The sequence below is a fragment of the Papio anubis genome, chromosome 12 (assembly GCF_008728515.1).
Source record: "Papio anubis isolate 15944 chromosome 12, Panubis1.0, whole genome shotgun sequence".
NCBI lineage: Eukaryota > Metazoa > Chordata > Mammalia > Primates > Cercopithecidae > Papio > Papio anubis.
The window spans coordinates 32,131,124-32,157,214 of record NC_044987.1 but is presented as its reverse complement, the minus strand read 5'-3'; the positions used below and the strand labels follow the sequence as shown (position 1 = coordinate 32,157,214).

At 39.4% G+C, this 26,091-nt stretch overlaps 1 protein-coding gene across 2 annotated transcripts in view; it reads left to right on the top strand.

Annotated features, from left to right (window-relative positions):
- The window catches only part of CFAP300 (cilia and flagella associated protein 300), a 35,487-nt gene extending 17,773 nt beyond the window's left edge, over nucleotides 1-17,714 (top strand). For both annotated transcript variants that reach the window (XM_003910591.2, XM_009187165.3), the window contains exons 4-7: nucleotides 1,283-1,449; nucleotides 10,648-10,820; nucleotides 16,630-16,696; nucleotides 17,369-17,714. In XM_003910591.2, coding sequence (XP_003910640.1) covers nucleotides 1,283-1,449; nucleotides 10,648-10,820; nucleotides 16,630-16,696; nucleotides 17,369-17,497 — 536 coding nt within the window. In that variant the 3' untranslated portion in view covers nucleotides 17,498-17,714. The remainder of the gene's footprint in view (nucleotides 1-1,282; nucleotides 1,450-10,647; nucleotides 10,821-16,629; nucleotides 16,697-17,368) is intronic.
- Nucleotides 17,715-26,091: the final 8,377 nt, after the last annotated feature.

The following is a 26,091-nucleotide window of genomic DNA, read 5'->3' as shown; positions in this document are numbered from 1 at the left end:
GCCTCCCAGGTGGCTGGGATTACAGGAGCCCGCCACTACAAGCAGCTAACTTTTGTATTTTTAGTAGAGATGGTGTTTCACCGTGTTAGCTAGGCTGGTCTCGAACTCCTGACCTGGCTGATCTCGAACTCCTGACCTTGAGTGTTCCACCTGCCTCGGCCGTCCATAGTGCTGAAATTACAGGTGTGACCTACCACACCAGCTAAGAAATTTTTAAATGAAGAGAAAATGTTTTCAAGATACACTCAAGGACTTTACAAATGCTCAATTAAAATTTTTGTGGCCAGGTGCAGTTGCTTATGCCTATAATCCCAGCGCTTTGGGAGGCCGAGGTGGGCAGATCACCTGAGGTCAGGAGTTCAAGACCAGCCTGACCAACATGGAGAAACCCCGTCTCTACTAAAAAATACAAAATTAGTCAGGCATGGTGGCACATGCCTGTAATCCCAGATACTCAGGAGGCTGAGGCAGGAGAATTGCTTGAACCAGGGAGGCAGAGGTTGCGGTGAGCCGAGATTGCACCATTGCACTCCAGCCTGGGAAACGAGCGAAACTCCATCTCAAAAAAAAAAAAAAAATGTGAGTTATAAAGCATTAAGCGTAATAGGAATCAAAAATCATATGAAGCAATTCCTATGCTTTTATAGGCAATTCTGATAATATATGCATTAAGAATCCTCTACTACATTTTTAAAAAATGTATTTCATTTTTAAGTATCCTCTAATTCATATTCATCTAGTCCTGAAATGGTGAGACTTTTCTTATAAACTTTTTTTTTTTTTTTTTTTTGAGACACAGTCTCACTCTGTTGCCTAGGCTGGAGTACAGTGTCACAATCTTGGCTCACTGCAACCTCTGCCCCTCACGTTCAAGCAGTTCTCCTGCCTCAGCCTCCCTAGTAGCTGGGATTACAGGCATGTGCTACCACGCCCAGCTAATTTTTGTAGTTTTAGTAGAGACGGGGTTTCACCATGTTAACCAGGCTAGTCTCGAACTCCTGACCTCAAGTGATCCGCCCTCCTTTGCCTCCAAAAGTGCTGGCATTACAAGCATGAGCCACCATGCCTGGCCTTGTTATAAACTCTTAATGATTAACACAAATGAAGAAGCTACAAAATAAGAATTTAATAAAATTCATAAACTAATAAATATTTTAAATATACCAAAAATGTCATATTTGTTAACTTCTTAGAATTTCTGCATAGCAATTTATTTTGGAAATAGTTGAGAATGCTAAATTAATTTTTCTATCTCCATTCTTTATAAAATATCTTTTTTCAGGAACTGAAGTGAAAAAAATTGAAGCTACAAATGTTCCTTGCACACAGGTTTCAATGTCATTTTTTCATCGGTTATATGATGAAGATATTGTACGAGACAGTGGACATATTGTTAAATGTTTAGATTCTTTTTGTGATCCATTTCTCATTTCTGATGAGTTACGAAGAGTAAGTACAGAATTTTAAAATTTCACAGTGGAATTTTATTTCGGGAAATGCAAAAATGTCAAAAACTCTGCCTGCTTAAAGCATAAAATACCTTCTCATAAAATACCTCTTATTTATAAATAATGATCAGTAATAATCCTAACATTGGTAGATTTCTACTTAGATGGCACTTTAACAGTCAACTTAATTATTTGTGTATTTCAGTAATTCTCAAATAGGTGCTATTAACATCTGATACGTAGAGATGCTGCTAAACATTATATAACTCACAGGACAGTCACAACAAAGTTTTCTGGCTCAAAATGTCTATAGTGCTGAAGTAGGGAAATCCTGGCCTATTTAGTAAGGTCATTTTTGTTCAATGTGGGCCTTTTAACTTATCAAATTAATATTAAAAACATCCCAAAAAACATCCTGAAGTTGGGCATAGTAGCTCACGCTTGTAATTCCAGCACTTTGGGAGGCTGAGGTGGGTGGATGGTTTGAGCCCAGGAGTTCAAGACCAGCCTGGGCAACATGACAAAACCCTCTCCACAAAAACTACAAAAATTAGCTGGGACTGGTGGCTCACATCTGTATTCCCAGCTGCTCAGAAGGCTGAGGTCCCAGCTGCTTAGAAGGCTGAAGTGAGAAGATTGCTTGAGCCTTGAAGATCAAGGCTGCAATGAGCTGTGATCATGCCACTGCACTCCAACCTGGGTGACAGAGCAAGACCTTGTCTGAAAAATAAACTTAGATAAATAAAAAAAAACATCCCAGGAGTAAAAGGATCTTTTTTATCTCATTGCTAATATCAACAAAGCCATTGGATTAACTAAATTCAATTTTGTTTTAGTGAAAGGTATACTGAACTTGGAATGAAAATATATAGATTACTTACCTGATTCCTGATTTATTATTTAGAAGATAATAATCTTAGGCAAACTTCTCCATCTTTTGAGCCTCAAGATCTTATCTATACAACATGAAGATGAAAGTGCCCATTGTACCTTCTTCCTAAAATCATTGAGAAAATTAATTGAGGAAGCATTTAAATGTACCTTTTAGAAATATTGAATGCTGTTAAAATGGAATGTCAGCTTGTGCAACAGAGCAAGACTCCCATCTCTACAAAAATACGAAGAAATAAGCCAGGTGCAGTGGAGTGCACCTGTAGTTCCAGCTACTTGGGAAGCTGAGGTGGGAGGATTGCTTGAGCCCAGGAGTTTGAGACTGCTGTGAGCTATGATTGTGCCGCTGCACCCCAGTTTGGGCAACAGAGTGAGACCTTGTCTCTGAAAAACAGAAAAAAGAAATGTATTATTGATATTATCATTGTTACAATTATTGAGAGTATTAAAATAGTTAAAAATGAAGGTTTTCATGTCAAATAGCCATATGTTCAAATCCTGCCTTTGTCACTTAATAACTGATGCTTAACCTCTCTAAGCCTCAGTTTCTTCATCTATAAAGTAGGCATAATGTGAGATTTATGTGAGATAATGTACTTACTCTGCTTAGCATAATGGCTGGCGCTTAGTAAGTTTTCCATAATATTAACAACTTCTATTAATTACTACTGTTATTATTGTCCTCAATTAAGAGAGAAGGAAGACATACAAGTCAGATGTATTGCAAATCCAGATAGCAATGAACTAGGGAAGCTACTGATCCATCATTCCGGACACAGGAATCTTGTCTGTAGGGGAAAGGGAGACATCCAACCAGGCAATACCTAAGGCAATACCTAAAAGAACTCATTAACTTAGTTAAAGAAGAAAATAAAATTAACTTGCTGAGAATACCCAAACACACACAACTGAATGAGACTACATATAGTTTGCTCTTAGGTAAATGAAGTATATCTAACATGAGATAATATAAATAATATACATGGCCGGGCGTGGTGGCTCACGCCTGTAATCCCAGCACTTTGGGAAGCCAAGGTGGGTAGATCACCTGAGGTCAGGAGTTCAAGACCAGTCTAGCCAATATGGCGAAACCCTGTCTCTACTAAAAATACAAAAATTAGCCAGGTGTGGTGGTGGGCACCCATAATCCCAGCTACTCGAGAGGCTGAGGCACAAGAATTCGCTGAATCCAGGAAGCAGAGGTTGCGGTGAGCCGAGATCACGCCACTGCACTCCAGCCTAGGTGAAAGAGCAAGACTTCGTCTCAAAAGAAAAAAATTAAACAAAACAAAACAAAAAATACTATACAATAGGGGTCTGATATTAATTTCTACTTCTTCTTACCAAGGATTGGAAATTACTATTTAGGAAATGTTTGGACTGGGTTTCCCTCCTTTTGGATACTACTGTCAACTCTTGTCTCTCACACTTCTTCTCTGGCATAAGGGTCTAAAGACCCTTACCTCTAATGTTAGATAATTCACTGTCACTTCTAAGAAAGAGTATCATCAGTGGACATTTTTTTAAAAAGAAGGATTAGTTTTCCAACAGAATACTCTGCAAAACTGCTTGCTGTCTATCTTATTTATTGCCATGAATAGCACCTCTATTCATGAAATGCTGGAGCTCAGTGTTTTTCTACTAGTTGCCTGTATGGCTTGCTCTTGGGTTCATTGCTACTCTGTGGCAACAGGGAGGAAAAGTTTTTAACTTGGTTGCTTTATGGCTAATAAAAAAAAACACTAACATCCAGCTTCAGCCTGAACTAAAAAGCGTCCCCCATTGTGCAGCACTACAGATTCTATTGGCTCACTGTAATGTAAGTACTAATAACAACTACTTTCCTGACTGTGGCTCAGAAGTTTGACCTACTGTCTAAGAGCTACATTGCTGAAGAGATCTGTATGTGAATGGAGATGGAGAAAAGTCATAGAATATTATGTTTTCACATTCATTCCAAAAATTTTTTTAAATTATTATATTTTTTTAAATTACACAGCCGAGCCGGGCATGGTGGCTCATGCTTGTAATCCCAGCACTTTGGGAGGCAGAGGCGGGTGGATCACCTGAGACCAGGGGTATGAGACTAGCCTGGCCAACATGGTGAAAACCCATCTCTATTAAAAATACAAAAATTAGCCAGGCAAGGTGGCACGTGCCTGTAATCCCAACTACTAGGGAGGCTGAGGCAAGAGAATCGCTTGAACCCAGGAGGCAGAGGTTGCAGTGAGCTGAGATTGCACCACTGCTTTCCAGCCTGGGCGACAGAGCGAGACTCTGTCTAAAAAAAGAAAAAAAATTAGCTGGTCATGGTGTCGTATACCTGTAGTCTTAGCTACTTGGGAGGCTGAGGTGGGAGGATTGCTTGAACTCAGGAAGTTGGGCTGCAGTGAGCCAAGATGGCACCATTGCACTCCAGCCTGAGTGACAGAGTGGGACCCTGTCTCCTCCACCCCCCAATAATTGCACAGCCTAATCAGTTCAATATATGAGAGTATTCATGTAAGAAATGTGTTAACTATTCATTCCTAAGTACTTTATTCACCTTTCTCTTAAGTCAGATCTTCAGATAGTTGCAAACATGGGCCGCAATAACACATTATTTTCTTACAGAGGGAGGGAGGGAAGGAGAGAGGAAGGAAGGAAGTGGAGATGTGTAAGTGTTACCTGTGGCACACCTAGAGAGCAATTAAGTATGGACTGCTTTCCCTTACCTATATTTTCCTAGACATACCCAACCTTGGTTTTCATCAAGACATTATAAATAAACTGTGTATGGACAACACCATAGAGTTGAGTTTTTTAAATACTTCTTATATGCAATGACCTGTGGTAAGTTTTCTGTAGAGATTGTAAATGAGCTTAATCAATTTTCATAATTAAGTGCACTTTCTACTAGACACTGATTGTTGTATAATTCATTGTATTTTCTTTTTTCCCTTGTATGGTAGTGTTAAGCATAAGGTACAATTTTGATAGCCTTTCTCCATCTAGAGTTCCTTTCTGTTTGTTTGTTTGTTTATTTTTTTCTCTATTTTGTTTATTTGTGCTCTGGTATTTATTATTTCCTTATACTAACTTTAGGTTTGTTCTTGCTTTTTTAGTTTCTTGAGGTGCATCATTAGATTATTTGAAGTCTTTGTACTTTCATTATGTAGGCATTTATTGCTGTAAAATTCTCTTTTAGCACGCTTTTGCTATATTCCATAGGCATGGGTATATTATATTTCTATTTTTATTTGTTCAAGAAAGTTTAAATTTTTCTTCTGAATTTGTTCATTGACTCATTGGTCATTCAGGAGTGTGTTGTTGGTTCTCATATATTTGTATAGTTTCTAAAATTCCTTTTGTTATTGATTTCTCATTTTATTCCACTGTGGTATGAGAAGATACTTGGTATGTTTTCAATTTTTTAAGTGTGTTGAGACTTGTTTTGTTACTCAACATATGGTCTATCCTGAAGAATGTTCCATGTGCTGATGAGAATAGATATTCTGCAGCTGTTGGATAAAATGTTCTGTAGATGTCTATTTGGTCTAAAGCGCAGCTTAAATCCAGTGTTTCTTTATGAATTTTCTGTCTAGATGATCTGTCTAATGTGGAGAGTGAGGTGTTGAATTTCCCAACTATTACTGTATTAGAGTCTATCTCTTCTGTTAGCTCTAATAATATTTGCTTTATATATTTATGTCTGCTGGTGTTGGATGCATATATATTAAGAATAGTATATCCTCTGACTGAATTGACCCCATTAGCATTATATAATGACTTTCTTTGTCCCTTTTTACTGTTTTATTTACAGGTCAAGTGAGTTTGCTATGGGCAACATAGTTGGATCATGCTTTTTGTTTTTTAGATCCACTCAGCCAGTTTACACATTTTAAGTGAAAAATTTAGTCTGTTTATATTCAAGGTTATTATTGATATGTGAGGACATACTTCTGTCATTTTGTTAATTTTTTTGGTTATTTTGTATATCTTTTGTTCCTTTTTCTCTTTTTGTTTATCTTTGTGGTTTGGTGGTTTTCTGCAGTGGTAATATTTGAATCTTTTCTGTGTTTTCAAATTTTGCTTTCAGTTATAGGTCTCCCTTAACCATTTCTTACAGGGCAGGCCTAGTGATGATAAATTCCCTCCATTTTTACTTGTCTAGGAAATACTTTCTCTTTCATTTATGAAGGATAATTTTGCTGGGTATAGTATTTTTGGCTGCCATTTTTTTTTCTTTGTTTTCTCTCTCAGCACTTTGAATCATCTCATCCTCTACTGGCCTGTAAGGTTTCTTCTGAGAAATCCATTGTGAGTCTATTGAGGGTTTCCTTATATGTGACTAGATACTTTTCTCTTGCTGTTTTTAGAATTCCTTTTCTTTAACTTTTGATGGTCTGATGATAATGTGCCTTCAAGAAGACATTTTTGGGTTGTACTTATTTGGGGGTCTTTAAGGTTCCTGTATCTGGTCATCTAAATCTCTTGTTAGAATTGAAAAGTTTTCAGCTATTATTTTGTTAAATAGATTTTTTTTAAAATGCCTTTGGGCTTCTCTTCACCTTCTGGAGCACCCATAATTCAAAACTGTGTTTGCTTTATGGTATCCTATATGTCACATAGGCTTTGTTCGTTCTTTTTCTCTTTTTTTTTTGTCTGACTGGGTTACTTCAAAAGACCCGTCTTCAAGTTCTGAAACAATTTCTTTGGCTTTATGTAGTCTATTGTTGAAATTCTCAATTGAATCTTTTATTTCACTCATTGAATTATTCAGTTCTAGGATTTCTGTTTGGTGCTTTTTAATGATATCTATCTTTTTGGTGAATTTCTCATTCATATCCTGAATTGTTTTTCTGATTTCTTGGTATCCTTTATCTGTGCTTTCTTGTATCTCACTGAGCTTCTTTAATATCATTCATTTTTTGAGATAATTTTTTTTTCAGGACTAGAGACAGAGTTTCACCATGTTGCCCAGGCTGGTCTTAAACTCTTGGGCTCAAGCGATCCACCCACCTCAGCCTCCTAAAGTTTTGGGATTGCAGGTGTGAGATACCGTGCCCGGACAAGTCATTATTTTGAATTTTTTTCTTATAGCTCATAAATTTATTTTTGATTAAATCTGTTGCTGGGGAATTATTGTGCTCCTTTGGAGGTGTCATCTTTCTTGCTTTTTCATATTTCTTGTGTCCTTATATTAATATCTGTGCATCTAGTTTAACAGTCACTTCTTTGAATTTATTGGATTGGCTTTTTAGGAGAAAACTTTTTCCCGAAAATGTACTTATGGTGTTGATTGGGTAGAGCACTTTGGTTCTAATTCTGGGTGCAAGCAGTAGTGTAGTCTCCATATGATTTATTCAGGTGTACTCAGCATCACTGGTGTCTGTGGTTTCCTCAGTGGCTTAGGTTGCAATTGTTAGTAGAGGCTGGGGTGAAGTTTTGCTGGGGACAGGTAGGCCAGTTCTTGGGTCCCAGTAGTGGCAGCAGCTGGCCAAAGCACACCTGTCCTTGGGCCCCTGAGCAGTGTAGGCAGGCAGTGGTGTTAGCAGGTCCAAGCAGGCTGACTCTTGGGCCTCCAGGCAGCTTGCTCATGTGCCAGCAGTGTTAGTGGTGGGCTGGGTATGTGGATGTGTGTTTGGGTCCCCAGGCAGTGTGCATTAAATGGATGATGGCTGTAGCAGTGGTGGGACAACCTTTGGATTCCCAAGCAGTACACACTTATATTAGCAGTGGCTGTGACATGCTAGGCAGGCCAGTCCCCAGGCCCCCAGGGAGCAAGTATGCTATGGTGGTGGCCAGTTGAATGGGCCTGTGCTCAGGTCCCCGAGAGGAGTACACAAATGTCAGCAGTGGTGGATGGGACAGGGCAAACCCCAGAGTCCTGGGTGTGCTTGGGCACTGGATGGGGGACAGTGCCAGGCCAGAGGGGCTGTCCTCAGATCCCCCAGTGGTGCATACAGATGCAGCCTCTTGTGAGTTGGGCAGGGTGATCCTCAAGCCCCCTAGCAAAGTGCTCAGATGGCAGCAGCAGTGGCAATAAGTGGAGAGAGCTCATCCGTGGCCCTGCTGCAGGGCTTTGGGGTGGGGTTACCGTCAGTGGCTGCAGCCACTGGCAGGTGGCTCTTGGGTTCTGGAGAACATACATTTCAGCTCCCAGTAATAGTGGCCATGGCAGTAGTGGCAGCAACAGTAGGGAGAGCCAGTCTTCAGGGCACATGCAAGCATGTAGCGGCCCTGCTACCAAGGGAATGGGGAGTACAAGGTTGCTGCCAGTGGCATATGCTTCAGGCCCTCAGCTGTGGGTGGGAGACCCCATCTTCAGGGAGCATGCAGATGCATGGTAGACCTGCTGCTGGTGGTGGCAAGGTTGCTATCAGTAACAGCAGCCCCAGGTAAGTGGGTTTCAGGTTCTGGGGAGCACACACTTTGTCTCCCTTTGTCTCAAGGACAGCCTCGTCAGTGTACTGCATTACTCATTCCCCGGGGTAAAAGACACCATGCAGAATCCAGGTGGACATTTGGGGATGTCATTGGGGATCTAGGGATGTGGAAATGCAGGGACTGTTGGGCCCCAAGGAAGGATGCAGTCTGGTAGGAGTTGGACTCTCAAAATGGTGCCATCCTGCAGCTCCTTAGGACTTGGAGGTGGAGGAGGGGTTGTGGGAGCCAGCATGAGCTCCTCTCTGGAGCAGTACCATTGTGTGGTCTCCAGGCAGCACGCTATTACTAGTCTCAGGGCCCATGAGGGTTGAGGAGCTCTCCCATGGTGAGGATTGCAGAGGTCCACAGTAGAAATGTGGACTGCTAGGGGTCTTTCACTTACCATTTCTCTGCATTGGGAAGCCTCTCCAGACTCCCAGCCAATCCCAGCTCCTTCTGTGCCTGTGTGTTTCCTGTTACCTCTCTGTTGAATTCCAGTGTTCTCTCTTAGACTCTGTCTTTGAAGTGTGATTATCTACTTGCTATTTTGGTTCTACTTTGTTCATAACGTGAGTGCCAGATGCCTCTAGTCAACCATCTTGACATCCCTCCTATCTAAAGTTGTTTATATGTATTTATTTTTTTTCATTTTATTTCTTGACCATAGTTTTTTTGTCCTTTATTATTTGGGTCTTATTATATCTATATTTTATTTTTAGCTATTTCACATGCTATTTTTTTTTTTTTTTTTTTTTTTTTTGCTCTGTCACCCAGGCTGGAGTGCAGTGGTGCAGTCATGGCTCACTGCCGCTTCAGTCATCTTCTGAGCTCAAGCAATCCTCCCACCTCAACCTCCTCATTCACTAGGGCTACAGGCATTCACCACCACATCCAGCTTATTTTAGGGTGGGGGTTACTAGAGATGAGGTCTCACTATGTTGTTCAGGCTGGACTCAAGCTCCTGGCCTCAAGCGATCCTCCTGCCATGGCCTCCCAAAGTGCTGGGATTATAGGCATGAACCACTGTGCCCAGCCTTCACATTCTTTTTTAAAAATAGGGAGGCTGAGGTAAGAAGATCACTTGAGTCCAGGAGTTTGACACCAGCCTGGGCAACATAGTGAGACTCCATCTCTAAAAAAAGAAAAAATAAACAAAGCAGGTAAGATATAAACAATCCAATGGAAGAAATATATTTCTTACATTGGTCACCTTTTTATACCCACTACAATCAATAAATGAATCAGTGGTCTGTATTTCCCAATGGCATAAGAAAATCCCCTACATCATATCTAGTTTTTCTGCTCTCTGTATGAGGTAGCAAGACCTCAGAGGGGCAAGAGTCAATGTCAATAGGTGATGTGTGAAGTGATCTTACTAGAGAGCAGGAAAGCGAGAGCTGGATATGAGGCTCCAGCACCTGAAAGTTTCAAAAAGGAGTACTTGTGGGATTAAGAACAATACTCATCCAAACTCCATAAGAGGAGAGAGCTTAGAACATGACCATTTAGTCTCTGGGTAGAAGCCAAGGCAGGAGGCCTTATGGGATGGAGAAGTGTTCTCATTTATTTATGCTCCTATTTATTTCCAAATAAGATTTGAGGTGACATAACACTAAAACAATTACTAAAAATATCAACTAAATAAAGACATAAAGTGGAAGGAGGGAAGACTTAGCCACTGTGTTTTAAATTTTGATTTGTTCTTTTCATTGATTGTCAGTTCCTAATGATAAAATAGAGGCAAATAAATGCAGATTACAGGTTACTCTCTTCAGTTGACTCAAGATTGGTTCTTAAAATAGGTGTAAGATTATTTTTAAGTATATAAAATGAAACCTTTGAAAACATAAAAGTTAAAACCTTGAGTTATGTTACATTAAGATGAATTTTATCATCTTAGGTTTTGCTAGTGGAAGACTCAGAAAAATATGAAATATTCAGCCAACCAGATAGAGAAGAGTTCCTGTTTTGTCTTTTCAAACATCTTTGCCTTGGTGGAGCCCTTTGTCAATATGAAGATGTGATTAGCCCATATCTGGAAACAGCAAAGCTTATCTATAAGGATCTAGTGAGGTAATATTGCTAGATCACAATATGTAAATCTCTAGTTAATAGAATAAATTATTTGTTTAACCATGATGGAATTACACAACATCATTCAGTGGTCATATTAACAACCAAAGCATGTAAAAAGCACTACCCTCACCTCCCTCTCATAACCTTCCCCCTCTCATCCAGAATAGAAAGATTTCTGGTTTTCTTTCTTATTTAGTTCTCAGTCCTCTCATTCTTCCTCTACCTCTTCTGCTTTTTTCCTTATTCAGACCTGTTACCAACTGCCATCTGCCAAGCCTTCTTTTTTTTCTTACCAAGCCTCCTTTTAAATCTGAAGGGAACACAAGAGATCCCTCCAGATGTTTAAGTTTGCTTAACTAATAGTAAAAACAATTATTACCTTTGTTCCAAAGAAGTGAAAGAATTTTCACGTAGGTGTAATATTTACCTTTTCAAATTAATCCCAGTGCTATACAGTTTGAGGTACTTTGGTAGCATTTTTCTTTTGGAAGATCTAATGAGAATTAAAACCTTACAAATTTCTTGTTTGTACCTTTCTTTTAACTGAAGTGGATGTTCTTTGGTAGGGTTTTTCAGTTATGAAGATATTGGATCATCTTAATAGGCAAAACAACAGAGAGTAAAGGGTCTTAAAAGTTAGTTATATAATTTTACTTTCATAGGAGAAAACCAGAATTAGCTTCTCATTGGACTCATAATTGTTAATTTACTTATACTCAACACTTTAATTCTCATATCCATTCCTTGTGTCATATAGCTATACAGCAAACTGCATAATTTAGTTATTTATTCAATTAATTTATTATATGGTTTTAAAAACAGAAAAATGTTTCTATAATCTCCCTATGATTTTAATGACAAGTTATTGTCAACACATACAGATTATTGGACAAAGAAATGTTAGAAACAATTTCAGAAAAAGCATGTACATACCTATTAATACATCAAACATACTGTCCTAATTATTTGAAGTTCATGTAAACCTGCTAGTCTGCTTCTAGCACTCCCTGAAGATACTACTCTGTATACCCTACACACACACACACACACACGCACTCATGCATGCACACACATACTACTACCACTACCACCACAACGTGTTGTACCCCATCAGCCACATGAACTTGTGGAATTCCTCACTACTGTGTGCTATGAAGGAGGAGACTGTGTTGGAGATATTTGGAGTAGAAATAAGTTTAGAACCTACACATTGAAGAAACTGCTATTTTTCCCAACATTCCCTTCCCCAGATTCTCATCTGCAATTCTCTTCTACATTTTTAGATGCTAAGAAAAAGTATGACTGCTTTACAGTGTCTGACCTGCCGTTGCAAATAAACGTTATTGCTAATCCATTCTAACACAGTCCATCCCTTATGTTTGTACATGTTGGGAGCACACTACAGAGTGTGATTTTAGGAGTCTCTAACTCAAACAAAAGGGTAAAAATGTTATTAAAATATTTTTGTCCTCATCCATTATAACAGGTCCTATAAAACACACCTTTTATTTTTTTAATTTTATTCATTTATTTTTTGAGACAGAGTCTGTCACCCAGGCCAGATTGGAGTACAGTGGCACGATCTCAGCTTACTGCCACCTCCACCTCCTGGGTTCAAGGGATTCTCCTGCCTCAGTCTCCCAAGTAGCTGGGACTACAGGCTTGAGCCACCATGCCTGGCTAGTTTATTTATTTTTCATAGAGATGGGGTTTCACCTTGTTGGCCAGGCTGGTCTCAAACACCCGACCTCGGGTGATCTTCCCGCCTCGGCCTCCCAAAGTGCTGGGATCACAGGCGTGAGCCACCGCACCTGGCCAAAATATACCTCTTTAATGTTTTTAAAAATGTTTTCCTTAAAAAGATTGAGATTTCTTTAAACCAAATAAGCAATACTTTAGAACCACCCATTTTGTTAAAGAGTAAATGAACAATTGTTTTATTACGTTTCAAAAATGTATATGCAGAAATGTACGTAGTTAATAATGGTGCCTGTGTCTTTTCTGCTTTAGACATTAGACACATGCTCTTGTCAAAGTTTCAGGAGAGTTCCCCCAAGCCATGTATCCACCCCAGATGTGAAATTTTATTATTTGAACTGAGAAGTTTAGATTAGGCCCTTCAGATACTAGTTAAGCAGTAGGTCCTTGTTTTTTCTATTTTATTTATTTATTTTTTATTTATTTTTTTGAGATGGAGTCTTGCTTGTCACCCAGGCTGGAGTGCAGTGGCACGATCTCGGCTCAGTGCAACCTCCGCCTCCTGGGTTCATGCCATTCTCCTGCCTCAGCCTCCCAAGTAGCTGGGACTACAGGCACCCGCCACCACGCCTGGCTAATTTTTTGTATTTTTAGTAGAGACAGGGTTTCACCGTGTTAGCCAGGACGGTCTCGATCTCCTGACCTTGTGATATGCCTGCCTTGACCTCCCAAAGTGCTGGGATTATAGGCATGAGCCACCGTGCCCGGCCTGTTTTATTTATTTTTTATCGTTTTGGTTTTTTTGGGTTTTTTTGAGACAGGGTCTCACTCTGTTGCCCAGGCTGGAGTACAGTGGCACAATCTCAACTCACTGAAACCCCTGCCTCCTGGGCTCAGGTAATCCTCCCACCTTACCTTAGCCTCCCCAATAGCTAGGATTACAAGCACGCACCACTACACCTGACTAAGTTTTTCATATTTTTTGTACAGATGGGGTTTCACCATATTACCCAGGCTGGTCTTGAACTTCTGGACTCAGGTGATCCACCTGCCTCAGCCTCCCAAAGTGCTGGGATTACAGGTGTGAACCACTGTGCCCAGCCAGGTCCTTGTTTTTTAAAATGTGCAGTTACTTAGAATAGTCTGGACACCCTGGAGTTTAGAGTCAATATGGGACTGATCCTCAGAAATAATCGCAAATGACATTGACAAGAAACAACTATATTATGTCCAAACCATTAATATAATTACACTTTTTAAAAATATTATATAGAAATTATGTTCCAGTATCCTTAAAAACCATGCTTATCAGAGGATGGAGTTAGTGATGGATAAAGATCTGATATAATGCAATTATTAGTAGACCACCACAGAGCACTAATCAATATCACTTTATATTTCCTTTTCATTTTTTCTTAAGAGATATAGGACAGATGATAACTGTACATTCTTGCTAGGCCTATAAAAAATTAGACAAATTATTTTAGAGATATTTTAAAGTAATACTAATGTAGGATCGGAGGTAATAGAATAGTATGATTTCTTTCTATTAGTAACTAACTTCTAATAATGTACAAATGGTAGTTTCTTTCTAAAACAATATTTTTGTTTTTGTTTTTGTTTTTTTTGAGATGGAGTCTCACTCTATTGCCCAGACTGGAATGCAGTGGTGCAGTCTCGGCTCACTGCAACCTCCGCCTACTGAGTTCAAGAGATTCTTGTGCCTCAGCTTCCCCGGTAGCTGGGACTACAGGCACATGCCACCACGGCCCAGCTAATTTTTGTATTTTTAGTGGAGACGAGGTTTCACCATGATGGCCAGGCTGGTCTGGAACTCCTAACCTCAGGCGATCTGCCCACCTTGGCCACCCAAAGTTCTGAGATTACAGGTGTGAGCCACCACATCCGGCCGATATACTTGTGGTACATGTTTATATGTGTTAAGTAATTGTTCTAGTATCAAATACTAAATTTTCCCCTAAACTGATTTGATAAGCACTTTTACAAAGTTTTTTCTTCCTCAGATTTTCAAACTGGAAATAATTTATGTATAGTAAAATGAACAAATCATAAATATACATAAAATTTGGTGAATATGTATGTTTATACCATATAACCACCCACAGATAAATGTTTATAATGAGATATAAATAGATATGTTCTTTATATCGATCTAGGTGATTATATAGGTGTATGCAAGTATTTTATATATAGTTGTTATAGTCATCCCTTGGGTAAGCACAAAAACTTAAAAGTATTATTCAACTTTTAAGCAGTATGTTAAGCAATAGAGAAAACAAAAGAAAATGAACTTGACCTATGTCATAGAAATATTTGGAAATCAATTTAATCCTGGGTTGAAGTCTAAATGAAATACCTAGTAGAGATGAAAACCACCTAAGATTCTTGAACCCTGAAATGGCTATGGCTGGTCATCCCCAAAAGGTGCACAAGCTCAAACATACATACACACACCGCTCAAACTGAGTCTTCCTTTTTCGTCCTCCTCCTCCTTCTTCTCTCCCTCTCCCAATTACCTTTACATGTGTAGTAGAGAGAGAAGCAGTACTTTCACCTAAAAAAGTAGAGAAGAGGGTATCTTCCTTCACATTTTACCTATACATGTCACACATTAATAATACCTTTGATACATATGTGTTAAATATTTATAGAGTGTATAGGTCTGGGATAAGCAGCTGAGGTGTAGCAGAAAGATGATTGGACTCTGAGTCACCTGTATTCTATTCCCAGAAATACCACTTTTATTTAGTTTATCTTAGTTATATCATTTAACTTCTTTAGTTATATTGTCCATAAAATTGGCAAAATAATACCTACCTCAATGAATTGTGTGATCTTTAAATGAGGTAATGTATATAAAGGTATTTTGGAGGCTGGTTGCAGTGGCCGTCACCTGTAATCCCAGCACTTTGGGAGGCGAAGGCAGAAGGATCTCTTGAGGCCAGGGTTTTAAGACCAGCTTGGGCAATATAGCAAGACTTTGTCTCTACAAAAATAAAAAATAATAAAAAGTTTAAAATTGTGTAAAAATTGTTTTACAAACTGTAAAGCATTAGAAAGTGTGTGTATATTTATTTATATATGTAACAAATTTTAAATATATATCTGTAGCTTATTTTCTCAATCCTTAGTTTGCTTTCTCACTACATATTGCCACAGGAAATCTTTTGTGGGGAGAATAACTGAAGGAAAGCTACTGAGAAAAAATTATTTTTAATATGATATAACTTAGCAATATATAATTTAACAAATAGCTGTTTGGGTTTTTGTTTTTGTTTTTATTTTTGTTTTGAGATGGAGTTTCGCTCTTGTTGCCCACACTGGAGTGCAATGGTGCAATCTTGGCTCACCGCAACCTCCGCCTCCCGGGTTCAAGCAATTCTCCTGCTTCAGCCTCCCAAGTACCTGGGATTACAGGCTAAGTTTTTGTATTTTTAGTAGAGACAGGGTTTCACCATGTTGGTCGGGCTGGTCTCGAACTCCCGACCTCAGGTGATCCGCCCACCTAGGCCTCCCAAAGTGCTGAGATTACAGACTTGAGCCACTGTGACGGTCCAACAAATAGTTTTTGTATACATTATCTCATTTGATTTTCATATACTAAAAGGAACATATTATTCCCAATTTACATATGAGAAAATTGAGGTTCAGAAAGGTTAATCTTACTCAAAGTGAAAGAACAGGTCAGTGGCAGAACTAGCATTTGTATTTACACTGTTTAAGTCTTCAGTCTAGCATGCTTTTATCTACCCGATATGGTTGTCTACACTTCAGTCTGATTTTTACGAATCCTCATTTGTCCAATAATTGTCTCTGTAGCCTGTGAAGCTAATTTCATCATCTGGGTCTCAGACTGACTTTAAACCTTCTAACTGTAAGATTCAATTTTCTGCTATTTCAATTCAGTTGACCTTGCCCATTCTTGGTTGAAGCCTCAGATGCCATTTCTTCAAACCACTTAGTTGGATGGTATGTATTTCCATGTTCTATATGAATAAGAATATGTAAATACTAAAAGGGATCATTACTTAAATGTATACGCCAATGCCTATTTTATGTTAAAAGCACCTTTTCTTCCTTTTTTTAGTGTTCGAAAGAATCCTCAAACCAAGAAAATACAAATTACCTCTTCTGTCTTTAAAGTTTCAGCCTATGTAAGTGTGAGAGAACTTTTGCAACCAAAGAATTTAATTACTTTTTGTTAATACAGTTGTTACAACTGGAGTTAACAATTAGGACAATGTTATGCCTAGGAGAAAAGACAATGTTACTTAGAGTTTTGTTAAAATTAAAAGTTGATAGAGTATGCTTTTGTTTGGAGAACAGTTTGAACTTTCTTCCCTGGCTTCCTTTCTGTCATCTGTATCTAATAACATTGCCTGCTTATTTTAGAGCTAAATCTGTGACTCAGATGGAGTAGAACACAGTTCTCTTAGTCTGTCAAACCATCATTTATAGGGCAGATAAATAAGAATGCCCTAAATGTTGATGGGTGCGGTGGCTCACTCCTGTGATCCCAGCACTTTGGGAGGCCGAGGCGGGTGGAACAGGAGGTCAGGAGATTGAGACAATCCGGGCTAGCACGGTGAAACCCCGTCTCTACTAAAAATACAAAAAATTAGCCGAGCGTGGCGGCACACGCCTGTAATCCCGGCTACTCGGGAGGCTGAGGCAGGAGAATCGCTTGAACCCAGGTGGCAGAGGTTGCAGTGAGCCGAGATGGTGCCACTGCACTCCAACCTGGGTGACAGAGCAAGACTCTGTCTCAAAATAAATGAATAAATAAAATAAAAATAATAATAATAATTTAGGTTTGTCTTTTTCAGGATTCTGCTGGTATGTGCTATCCTTCATCAAAGAATCATGAACAGACATTTTCTTACTTTATTGTGGATCCTATCAGGCGTCATCTTCATGTTTTATACCACTGTTATGGTGTGGGAGACATGTCTTAATGCTCTTTCAAATTATGTACCTCTACTATTTTTTATTTATCATTTTTCTCTTTTAACACTAATAGATAAACATTTACTTTGCAAATTAATTCAAGAAAAATGTAAGGAACCTACTTAGAGCAGAAGAAAGCAAACACCAAGATACCTTTTTAAAAATTTGTGTGGAATACTAACCGGGGATCAAATTTCATCCCTAATAAAATCTATACCAAAAAAATTGTGGAATTTTTACAAAAGTTACAAGGAATTCCTTGTAACTAGAAATCTAGTTCTGATTTGCATTGTGATTCAAGTGAATCCTCAATTTTCCACGTATTTTAATTTATAAGCTAATTAATTCTGGATTGCAAATGCAGCAGAAAACTAAACATTTCTACTATGGATCATTAATATAAATTGTTAGTTTATTTAACTTGTTTCATTTAATTACATTTCTTCATTGCACAAACGTTTACATCTCTAAAGCTAGGAAAAGCATAACAATTCTTTTGCTTTATTTGTTCCACTTAAAAGCCTCAATAAAAAAATAGTGTTCTGGGCCTTGGCACGGTGGCTCACGCCTGTAATCTCAGCACTTTGGGAGGTCAAAGCGGGCAGATTACGAGGTCAAGAGATCGAGACAATCCTGGCCAACATGGTGAAACTCCGTCTCTACCAAAAGTGCAAAAATTATCTGGGTGTGGTGGCGCATGTCTGTAGTCCCAGATACTCAGGAGGCTGAGGCAAGAGAATCACTTGAACCCGGGAAACGGAGGTTGCACTGAGCCGAGGTTGCACCACTGCACTCTAGCCTGGCAACAGAACAAGACTCCATCTCAAAAAAAAAAAAAGAAAAAGGTTCTGAAAGTAGTCGTAAACTCTTTTATCACATAATAAATTAAGGCTGCAGCTGTCCCACAGCTAATACAAGAGCTACATGTAAACAGAGAAAGTTGGCCTGATGGTATTAGTAGGCTGTTCAAACAGTGAGAAGCAGGTTATCTTAGTACTGTTCCGTATTTCATTCATAGAATGAATGTATAACCTAGTTTTTTGTTTTTTTGTTTTTTGTTTTTTGTTTTTTTTTTTTTGATGGCAAAAATCATTGATGTATATCCCATGGGTCATGGGAAGCCTGTAAGAAATGTTGAGGTTTTGAGGAGGAGCAAGTTTGAAAGATGTGTTTCTGTGTTGTGGGATAAAGATGATTATATTGGACTTGAACCTAGATTTGAATCTGGAATGCAGCTGGCAATTTGGGTATAGAGCTCAGGAGAAAGAGTATGTTTTACTTCTAATACCTAGCACAATGCCTTGGCATATTAAATGTTTATTGAACGAATAACTACTTTCCAGATATGCTCATAATACCCATAGATTTTTTTAATTACATAAAAACATAAAATCAAGAACTGAAATGTCTGTTTGCTACCAGCTTTGCTGCTTACCTCACAGTTCCCTATGACCTGGAGACCCTTTCGATCAATCAAGCAGCCAATCAGTAATATTTTTGAACACCAATTCTATGCAAGGCACTGGGCAGTTTACTTTGGGGAAACATACACTCCCTATAAACCTATTTAGGAAGGTACTGTTTAAGAGTGTGACTACCAATAGTGATTGTCACATGAATTCAGAGATAGAAGAGATCACTCTGAACTAAGATAGGCTTAGTCTGGCTTCTGTGGAAAGACCGGTGGGATTTCAACAAGGGAAGAGAACAGCAGTTGAAGGGAGTGCATGATGTGGCAGAGTACTCTAGGCCTGGCCCTCAGATGAAAGTGCAGAGGCAAAAGATGGGAAAGTGATACTGAGGAATTGCCACTATTTTTTCTCAGCTCTAAAGGTGGAGGTAGATAGGACCTTTGAGGAAAGATTGCTCCATTGTTTTGGAAAAATCATTTGATGACTCATTTGTGTTTAGGCAAATTATCTGTATTGTAAGGCATAATAGAGTAGTGATAAAGACTTTGGGCTGGGCTGTCAGGTTGCCTGGATTTTTAAATTTACCATTACTTGCTGTGTGACCTTGAGCTGGTTACTTAACTCTCTGCACCTGAATTGTCTTTTCTATAAAATGGAAAAAAATAATAGGACTGCCTCGCAGGGCGCAGTGGCTCACACCTGTAATCCCAGCACTTTGGGAGGCCAAGGCGGACGGATCACGAGGTCAGGAGATTGAGATCATCCTAGCTAACACAGTGAAACCCCATCTCTACAACAAAATACAAAAAAAAAAAAAAAAGTGAGCCAGGCGTAGTGGCGGGTGCCTGTAGTCCTAGCTACTCGGGAGGCTGAGGCAGGAGAATGGCTTGAACTCGGGAGGTGGAGGTTGCAGTGAGCCGAGATTGCACCACTGCACTCCAGCCTGGGCGACAGAGCAAGACTCCATCTCAAAAAAAACATAAAAATAAAAATAAAAAAATAGGACTACCTCGTAAGTTTTTTGGAAAATTATATAAATTAATACATATGTTGGGCTTTCAATGATGACAGGCACATAGTTTAACTGCTCATGAATTTTGGCTGCATTCATTCTCTACTGAGAAAATATGAAGAAAAAAAAGAGAAACAGTGAACTGTCTACATGATAATGTAAAGAGCTGTCTTCTTGGGGCCAGAATTGCTTTTGTACAGATTATTATTAATTTGACTAGATAGAGTATAAGAGATGGGAAAATTGGTTCTTCCTCTTTGGAGGCCCCAGAGAATGTAGAGGTCCTGAGCATGGACTCCAGGTATTTCTTTGGCAGCATTTGTACACTTGGAACTATTTGCTCAGCTACTTGTCATAATTTGTTTAATATCTTTCATGAAAACAGGTACTGTGTCTATTTTGTTTACCTTTGTGTCCACAATGTCTAGAACTTGAAAGACAATAAATATCCATTCTCTGACAGACAGAGTACTGTTGGTAGAGAGAAACTGGCCTTTGAAGTGCAACTGTGCAGAGTGTGGAAAGTGAGGGAGAGGAAAGGTTGGTGCTGAAGGTCATAGATCGTCAGCATGGAAGCCTCCTCTGCGGGGGCTGAGCTGGCGGACTCTAGCAGCCTTCATACCTAGTGCCCACCTTAAATTTACTGTACAGTCATCCCTCTAGTTATACTTCAACCTTTTGTTAAATTTTGCAAACTATTATAGTCTGGATTCATACTGTAGTCTGGATTTAGCTGCCCAGCATGGGATTAGATATGCAGCCCAGGAATATGCATGTGGCAAAAATTGTCCCTAGAGAGCAGCAGCCACAGCCCGTAGAAGCCAGCTTTGTAAAAGCAAACTGTGATCAAGTGAGAGAAGAGGGGTTGTCTGGAGTGAGACAACTGGCCATGGTGACAAGTGACCACAGAATGGTTTTCTGAGCCTTTCTGAGAACATTCTTCAAAAATTCCAAAAGCTACTTAAAGAGAGGAGTCTTGCAGAATTGTAATTTGGACATTAAAAAGAAGGACTTAGAGAAGTTGGGATATTTGGGTCACATGAGCAAAAATAAATTCAAAGATACAAAAACAAGGTGATTTGGGGTGACATGAGTATATTTGAGTAGTTAAAACTAGTAAGTTCTCTTCTGGAGTTCTGGATAATAACAGGGAAGATAGATTACTGGGGACTTGGTCACTGAGGGCTGTGGGCACAAAGCTAAGACATTGAAATCTTTTAAGTAGGTGATGTACAGCAATCGTTAAGGACTTTTGAATTGGGGTAGTAGCATCATGAAAGTGATACTCTAGAAAGATCAGTCAGGCAGTGATAAATTGGGGTGAAAAAAGTCCAAAGATCAAATAGAGGTATATAGTAGTTGTCAAAGCACAGAATTAACTGAACTGAGCTCATGGCAATGGTAACATCTCAAGGCATCATGAAGTATGGGACAACAGAATGCTCGATAGAAAAAAAAATCAAATATGGCCCCAAAATGGGTAGCAGAGTGTGTGAATTATTAAATTTTGGTGTTTGACGTATTAAGAACTGGAAAGTGGGAACTGTGATAGGAAGCTGTGATCAGAGAGGAAAGCTCCCTTGTCCTGAGCTCTCCTTGTATTCAGATTCACTGGTCTGTCATCCTTGTTCCAACTCATCTCTAACTAGCGCTGGTCCTTAAAACTTTGAAAACTGGTCTGAAGGTTCTAGAAACAGACTGGAGGCTTCTTAAGGAAAACTATCTACCCTGAAGGTTTCTCAGTCATCCAGTTAATCAACAAGAAAATTTAAAGAACTACCGTTCATTCTCATGCATCCTACAGGTGCTTTTTTTTTTTTAAGTCGGAGTCTTACTCCATCGCCCAGACCGGAGTGCAGTGGCGCGATCTCAGCTCACTGCAACCTTCACCTCCTGGGCTCAACCCACTCTCGGGCCTCAGCCTCCCAAGTAGCTGGGGCTACCCCCACGCGCTACCACACCTGGCTAATTTTTGTATTTTTGGTAGAGATGGAGTTTCACAATGTTGGCCAGGCTGGTCTTGAACTCCTGACCTCAAGTGATCTGCCCACCTTGGCCTCCCAAATTGCTGGGATTACAGGTGTGAGCCACCACGCCCAGCCCCACAGATGCTTATTGATTACCTGTTATGTTCTGGCCACTTTCTAGGCACTGCAAATACACCAATGAACAAAAATTTCTAAATTAGGGAGCTTACATTCTAGTGCCCATAACTGTGTTAGGTGCAGTGAGAAAGAGAAAGACTCAATTACTCAAGAAAGTTGGTCTTGTTGGAGACATAAGGCAATCATACATGTTAGTATTACTAATAGTATAAAACAGCACGTAAGTATCAGATGTCTAGCAAAGACCATAACTGCAAAAAAATTTCGGAAGAAATCGTGCCTGTGTGAAGTAGTCAGGAAATTCTTCAAAATGGATCTGGAAGTCCTATTAGGTAATGTTTTTGAAGAAACAAAGAATGGGGAAAGGTACCTTGAAGAAAGGCAAAAGTCAAGAAAGATTAAACTGTTCCACAGGCAGGAGTATATTTCCAAAGAAACTTAAAGTTTTGTAGGGATTTCCTTTTCTTTCTCCCTTGTATTAACTGAAGGGTTAAAATATTAATTGGCAACAAATCAGATTACCTATTTATTTCTATTTTATACTAGCAGCATTGTCTGACATTAATAACAGGAACAAACTAGCATCCCTTATAAGTCAAAGGGTATAGTTCTGGAAGTAGAAAGACAGTATTATTGTTGTTATTTATGTTATGTATGTATGTACATATGTATTTATTTATTTAGTTATTTATTTTGAGACGGAGTCTCACCCTGTCACTCAGTCTGGAGTGCAATGACAAGATCTCGGCTCACTGCAAACTCCGCCTCCTGGGTTCAAGCGATTCTCCTGCCTCAGCCTCCCTAGGAGCTAGAATTACAGGTGTCTGCCACCATGCCCAACTAATTTTTTAGTAGAGACAGGGTTTCACCATGTTGGTCAGGCTGGTCTCGAACTCCTGACCTCGTGATCCGCCCACCTCAGCCTCCCAAAGTGCTGGGATTACAGGCATGAGCCACCACACCCAGCCTGTTGTATTTGTTTCTAGTCAAAGTTAGTGCTTGACATGTCTTACTTTATTTAATCTTCTCAACTACCCTTTCAAAGTAGGTTAAGTCAGTAGAATCTTTGGGGTTATAAGTGAAATAAAATTTGATCCAAATTGTCTTAAGCAAAAAGTGAATTCATTAGCCCACATCACTGAAGAGTCTCATAGTAGTTTGGCTTGCTTTTTGGTCTGATTTAATGCAAGACCCGTTTTCTCTCTCAGTTCATATTCTCTCTGTTGACTCCATTCTTAGTTTGTGTCTTTGCACATACAAAAATGTTAGCATACCTAACATACATCCTGTCAGTTCTAAAAAACCAGTGGGAAAATAACATCTATCTCAAGATTCCCAAGAATCTCAACAAAAATCCCATCTTGTCACATTGGCTCAAGTGGGGTACTGTGACCATCTGTTAACTAATCCCTGCAGCCTTAGAAATGCTAGCTTCAGATTGGCCAGATCTGAGATACATACTACTCATCCAGAGGTGGAATCAACAACATGACAACCAGATGGAAGGAGTAACGAGAACGCTAAGCTCAAAATGGGGAGGAGCAGTTACTAGAATAAGAGGAGCAGCACTGTATATGAGCAGCATTGCCTGACATTAGGAAAAGGAGTAAGCTAGCTTCCTGCATCAGTCAAGGATGTGCTTATAGTTATGGAAGCAGAAGATATGCTATATATCCCAAAAAGTGGATTACCAAGGTTCTGTTACATTTCCACTTTATATGAGTAGGCTAAAACTTAAAGAGGTTAAGTAATTTGCCATAGGTCACAGGACAAGTGATTGCTGGGTCCAGGATTTGAGCCCAATTTGGTCTTACTCCAAAGTAACAAATGATTTACAATCCTGCCTTTGCTTGAGAATAATGAGGTAAACTTTTTACAAATTCAAATGCTCCCGAACTTATGAGAGGGTTATGTCCCAATAAACACATTGTAAACTGAAAATATCAGAAGTCAAAAATGCATTTAAGACACCTAACGTACCAAGCATCATAGTTTAACCTAGCCTGCCTTAAATGTGCTTGGCATACTTATATTAGCCTACAGCTGGGCAAAATCATCTGACACAAAGCCTATTTTACAATAAAGTGTTGAATCTCATCTCATGTAATTTATTGAAAACTGTACTAAAAGTGAAAAAGATGGTTGCCTGGGTGCTTGAAATACAGTCCCTATGGAATGTGTATCACTTTTGCACGATTGTAGTCGAAAAATCTCAAGTTGAACCATCATAAGTTGGGGACTGTCTATATAGATGGCTGATCTCTACTTCTACTTCTGGTGATTGAATCAGTTCTGTAGTGGGTTCCAGATGTTGCTTTTTTCTTTTAAATATGAAAAAAGTGCAGGGAATACATAACATACCCTCCACCCAGATTTGACAGTTAAAATTTTACCATATTTAACATTTTTAAATCAAAATTCTTGAGACAAATGTAGATTCACATGCAATTGTATGAAGTAATACAGAGATCCTTTGTATACTTTGCCCAGTTTCCCCCTTAATGGTGACATTGTACAAAACTGTAGTGTAATATCATAACTAGAATATTTACATTGATACTCACTTATCTTATTCAGATTTATCCAGTTTTACTTGTACTCATTTGTGCGTGCGTGTGTGTGTGTGTGTGTGGTATGTATATTAAGTTCTATTCAGTTTTATCACCTGTGTAAGTTTTTCTATTCATTAGAACAGTCAAGATAATGAACCGAGGCTGGGCACAGTGGCTATGGGAGGCCAAGGCGAGAGGATCACTCAAGCCCAGTAGTTCAATACCAGCCTGGGCAACATAGAAAGATCTCGCCTTTACAAAAATTAACATTTTGCCAGGCATGGTGGTGTGTGCCTCTAGTCCCAACTCCTTAGGAGGCTGAGGTAGGAGTATCACTTGAGCCCAGGAGGTTGAGGCTGCAGTTAGCCTTCTTCATGACACTGCACTCAGCCTGGGCAATAGAGTGCGACTCCAAAATAAATTTAAAAAAATTTTTAAAAGGCCAGGTGCAGTGGCTCATGCCTGTAATCCCAGCACTTTGGGAGGCACAGGCGGGTGGATCACTTAAGGTCAGGAGTTTGAGACCAGCCTGGCCAACATGGTGAAACCCTATTCCCACTAAAAGTATAAAAATTAGTCAGGTATGGTGGTGGGTGCCTGTAATCCCAGCTACTAGGGAGGCTGAAGCAGGAGAATCACTTGAACCCAGGAGGCGGAGAATTCAGGGAGCTAAGATGGCACCACTGCACTCCAGCCTGGGCAATGGAATGAGACTCTGTCTCAAATAAATAAATAAATAAAATATAAATAAATAAATAAATGGAAATAAAAAGATAATGAACAATTCCAACAACACAATGATATCTCATATTACCTTGTTATAACCACAGCGACCTTGCTCGTGGCCTTACTATATATCTGATATTTGTTATTTTTATATTTTTTTTATTTATCTATTTATCTATTTATTTATTTATTTGAGACAGGGTCTCAGTCTGTCACCCAGGCTGGAGTGCTGTGGTGCGGACACTGCTCATTGCAGTCGCAAACTCCCAGTCTCAAATAACCCTCCTATTTCAACCTCCCGAGTAGCTGGGACCACCTGGCTAATTTTTGTTTTGTTTTGTTTTGTTTTATTGGTTTTTTTTTTTTTTTTGAGATGGAGTGTCACTCTATTGCGGGATCCCAGCTCACTACAACCTCTGCCCCTGGGTTTAAATGATTCTTCTGCATCAGCCTCTGGAGTAGCTGGGATTACAGGCACCTGCCCAGCTAATTTTTGTGTTTTTAGTAGAGACGAGGTTTCACCATCTTGGCCAGGCTGGTCTTGAACTCCTGACCTCATGATCCACCTGCCTCAGCCTCCCAAAGTGCTGGGATTACAGGCATGAGCCACCACACCTGGCCTTTTAAAATTTTTTAAAGAGTGAGGTCTTCCTATATTGCCCAGGCTGGTCTTGAACTCCTGGCCTCAAGAGATTCTCCTGCGTCAGCCTCCCAAAGTACTGGGATTATAGGTGTGAGTCACTACGCCCAGCCCTTCTGTATGTTTTATACTTTTACTACATATGTTTCTATTAA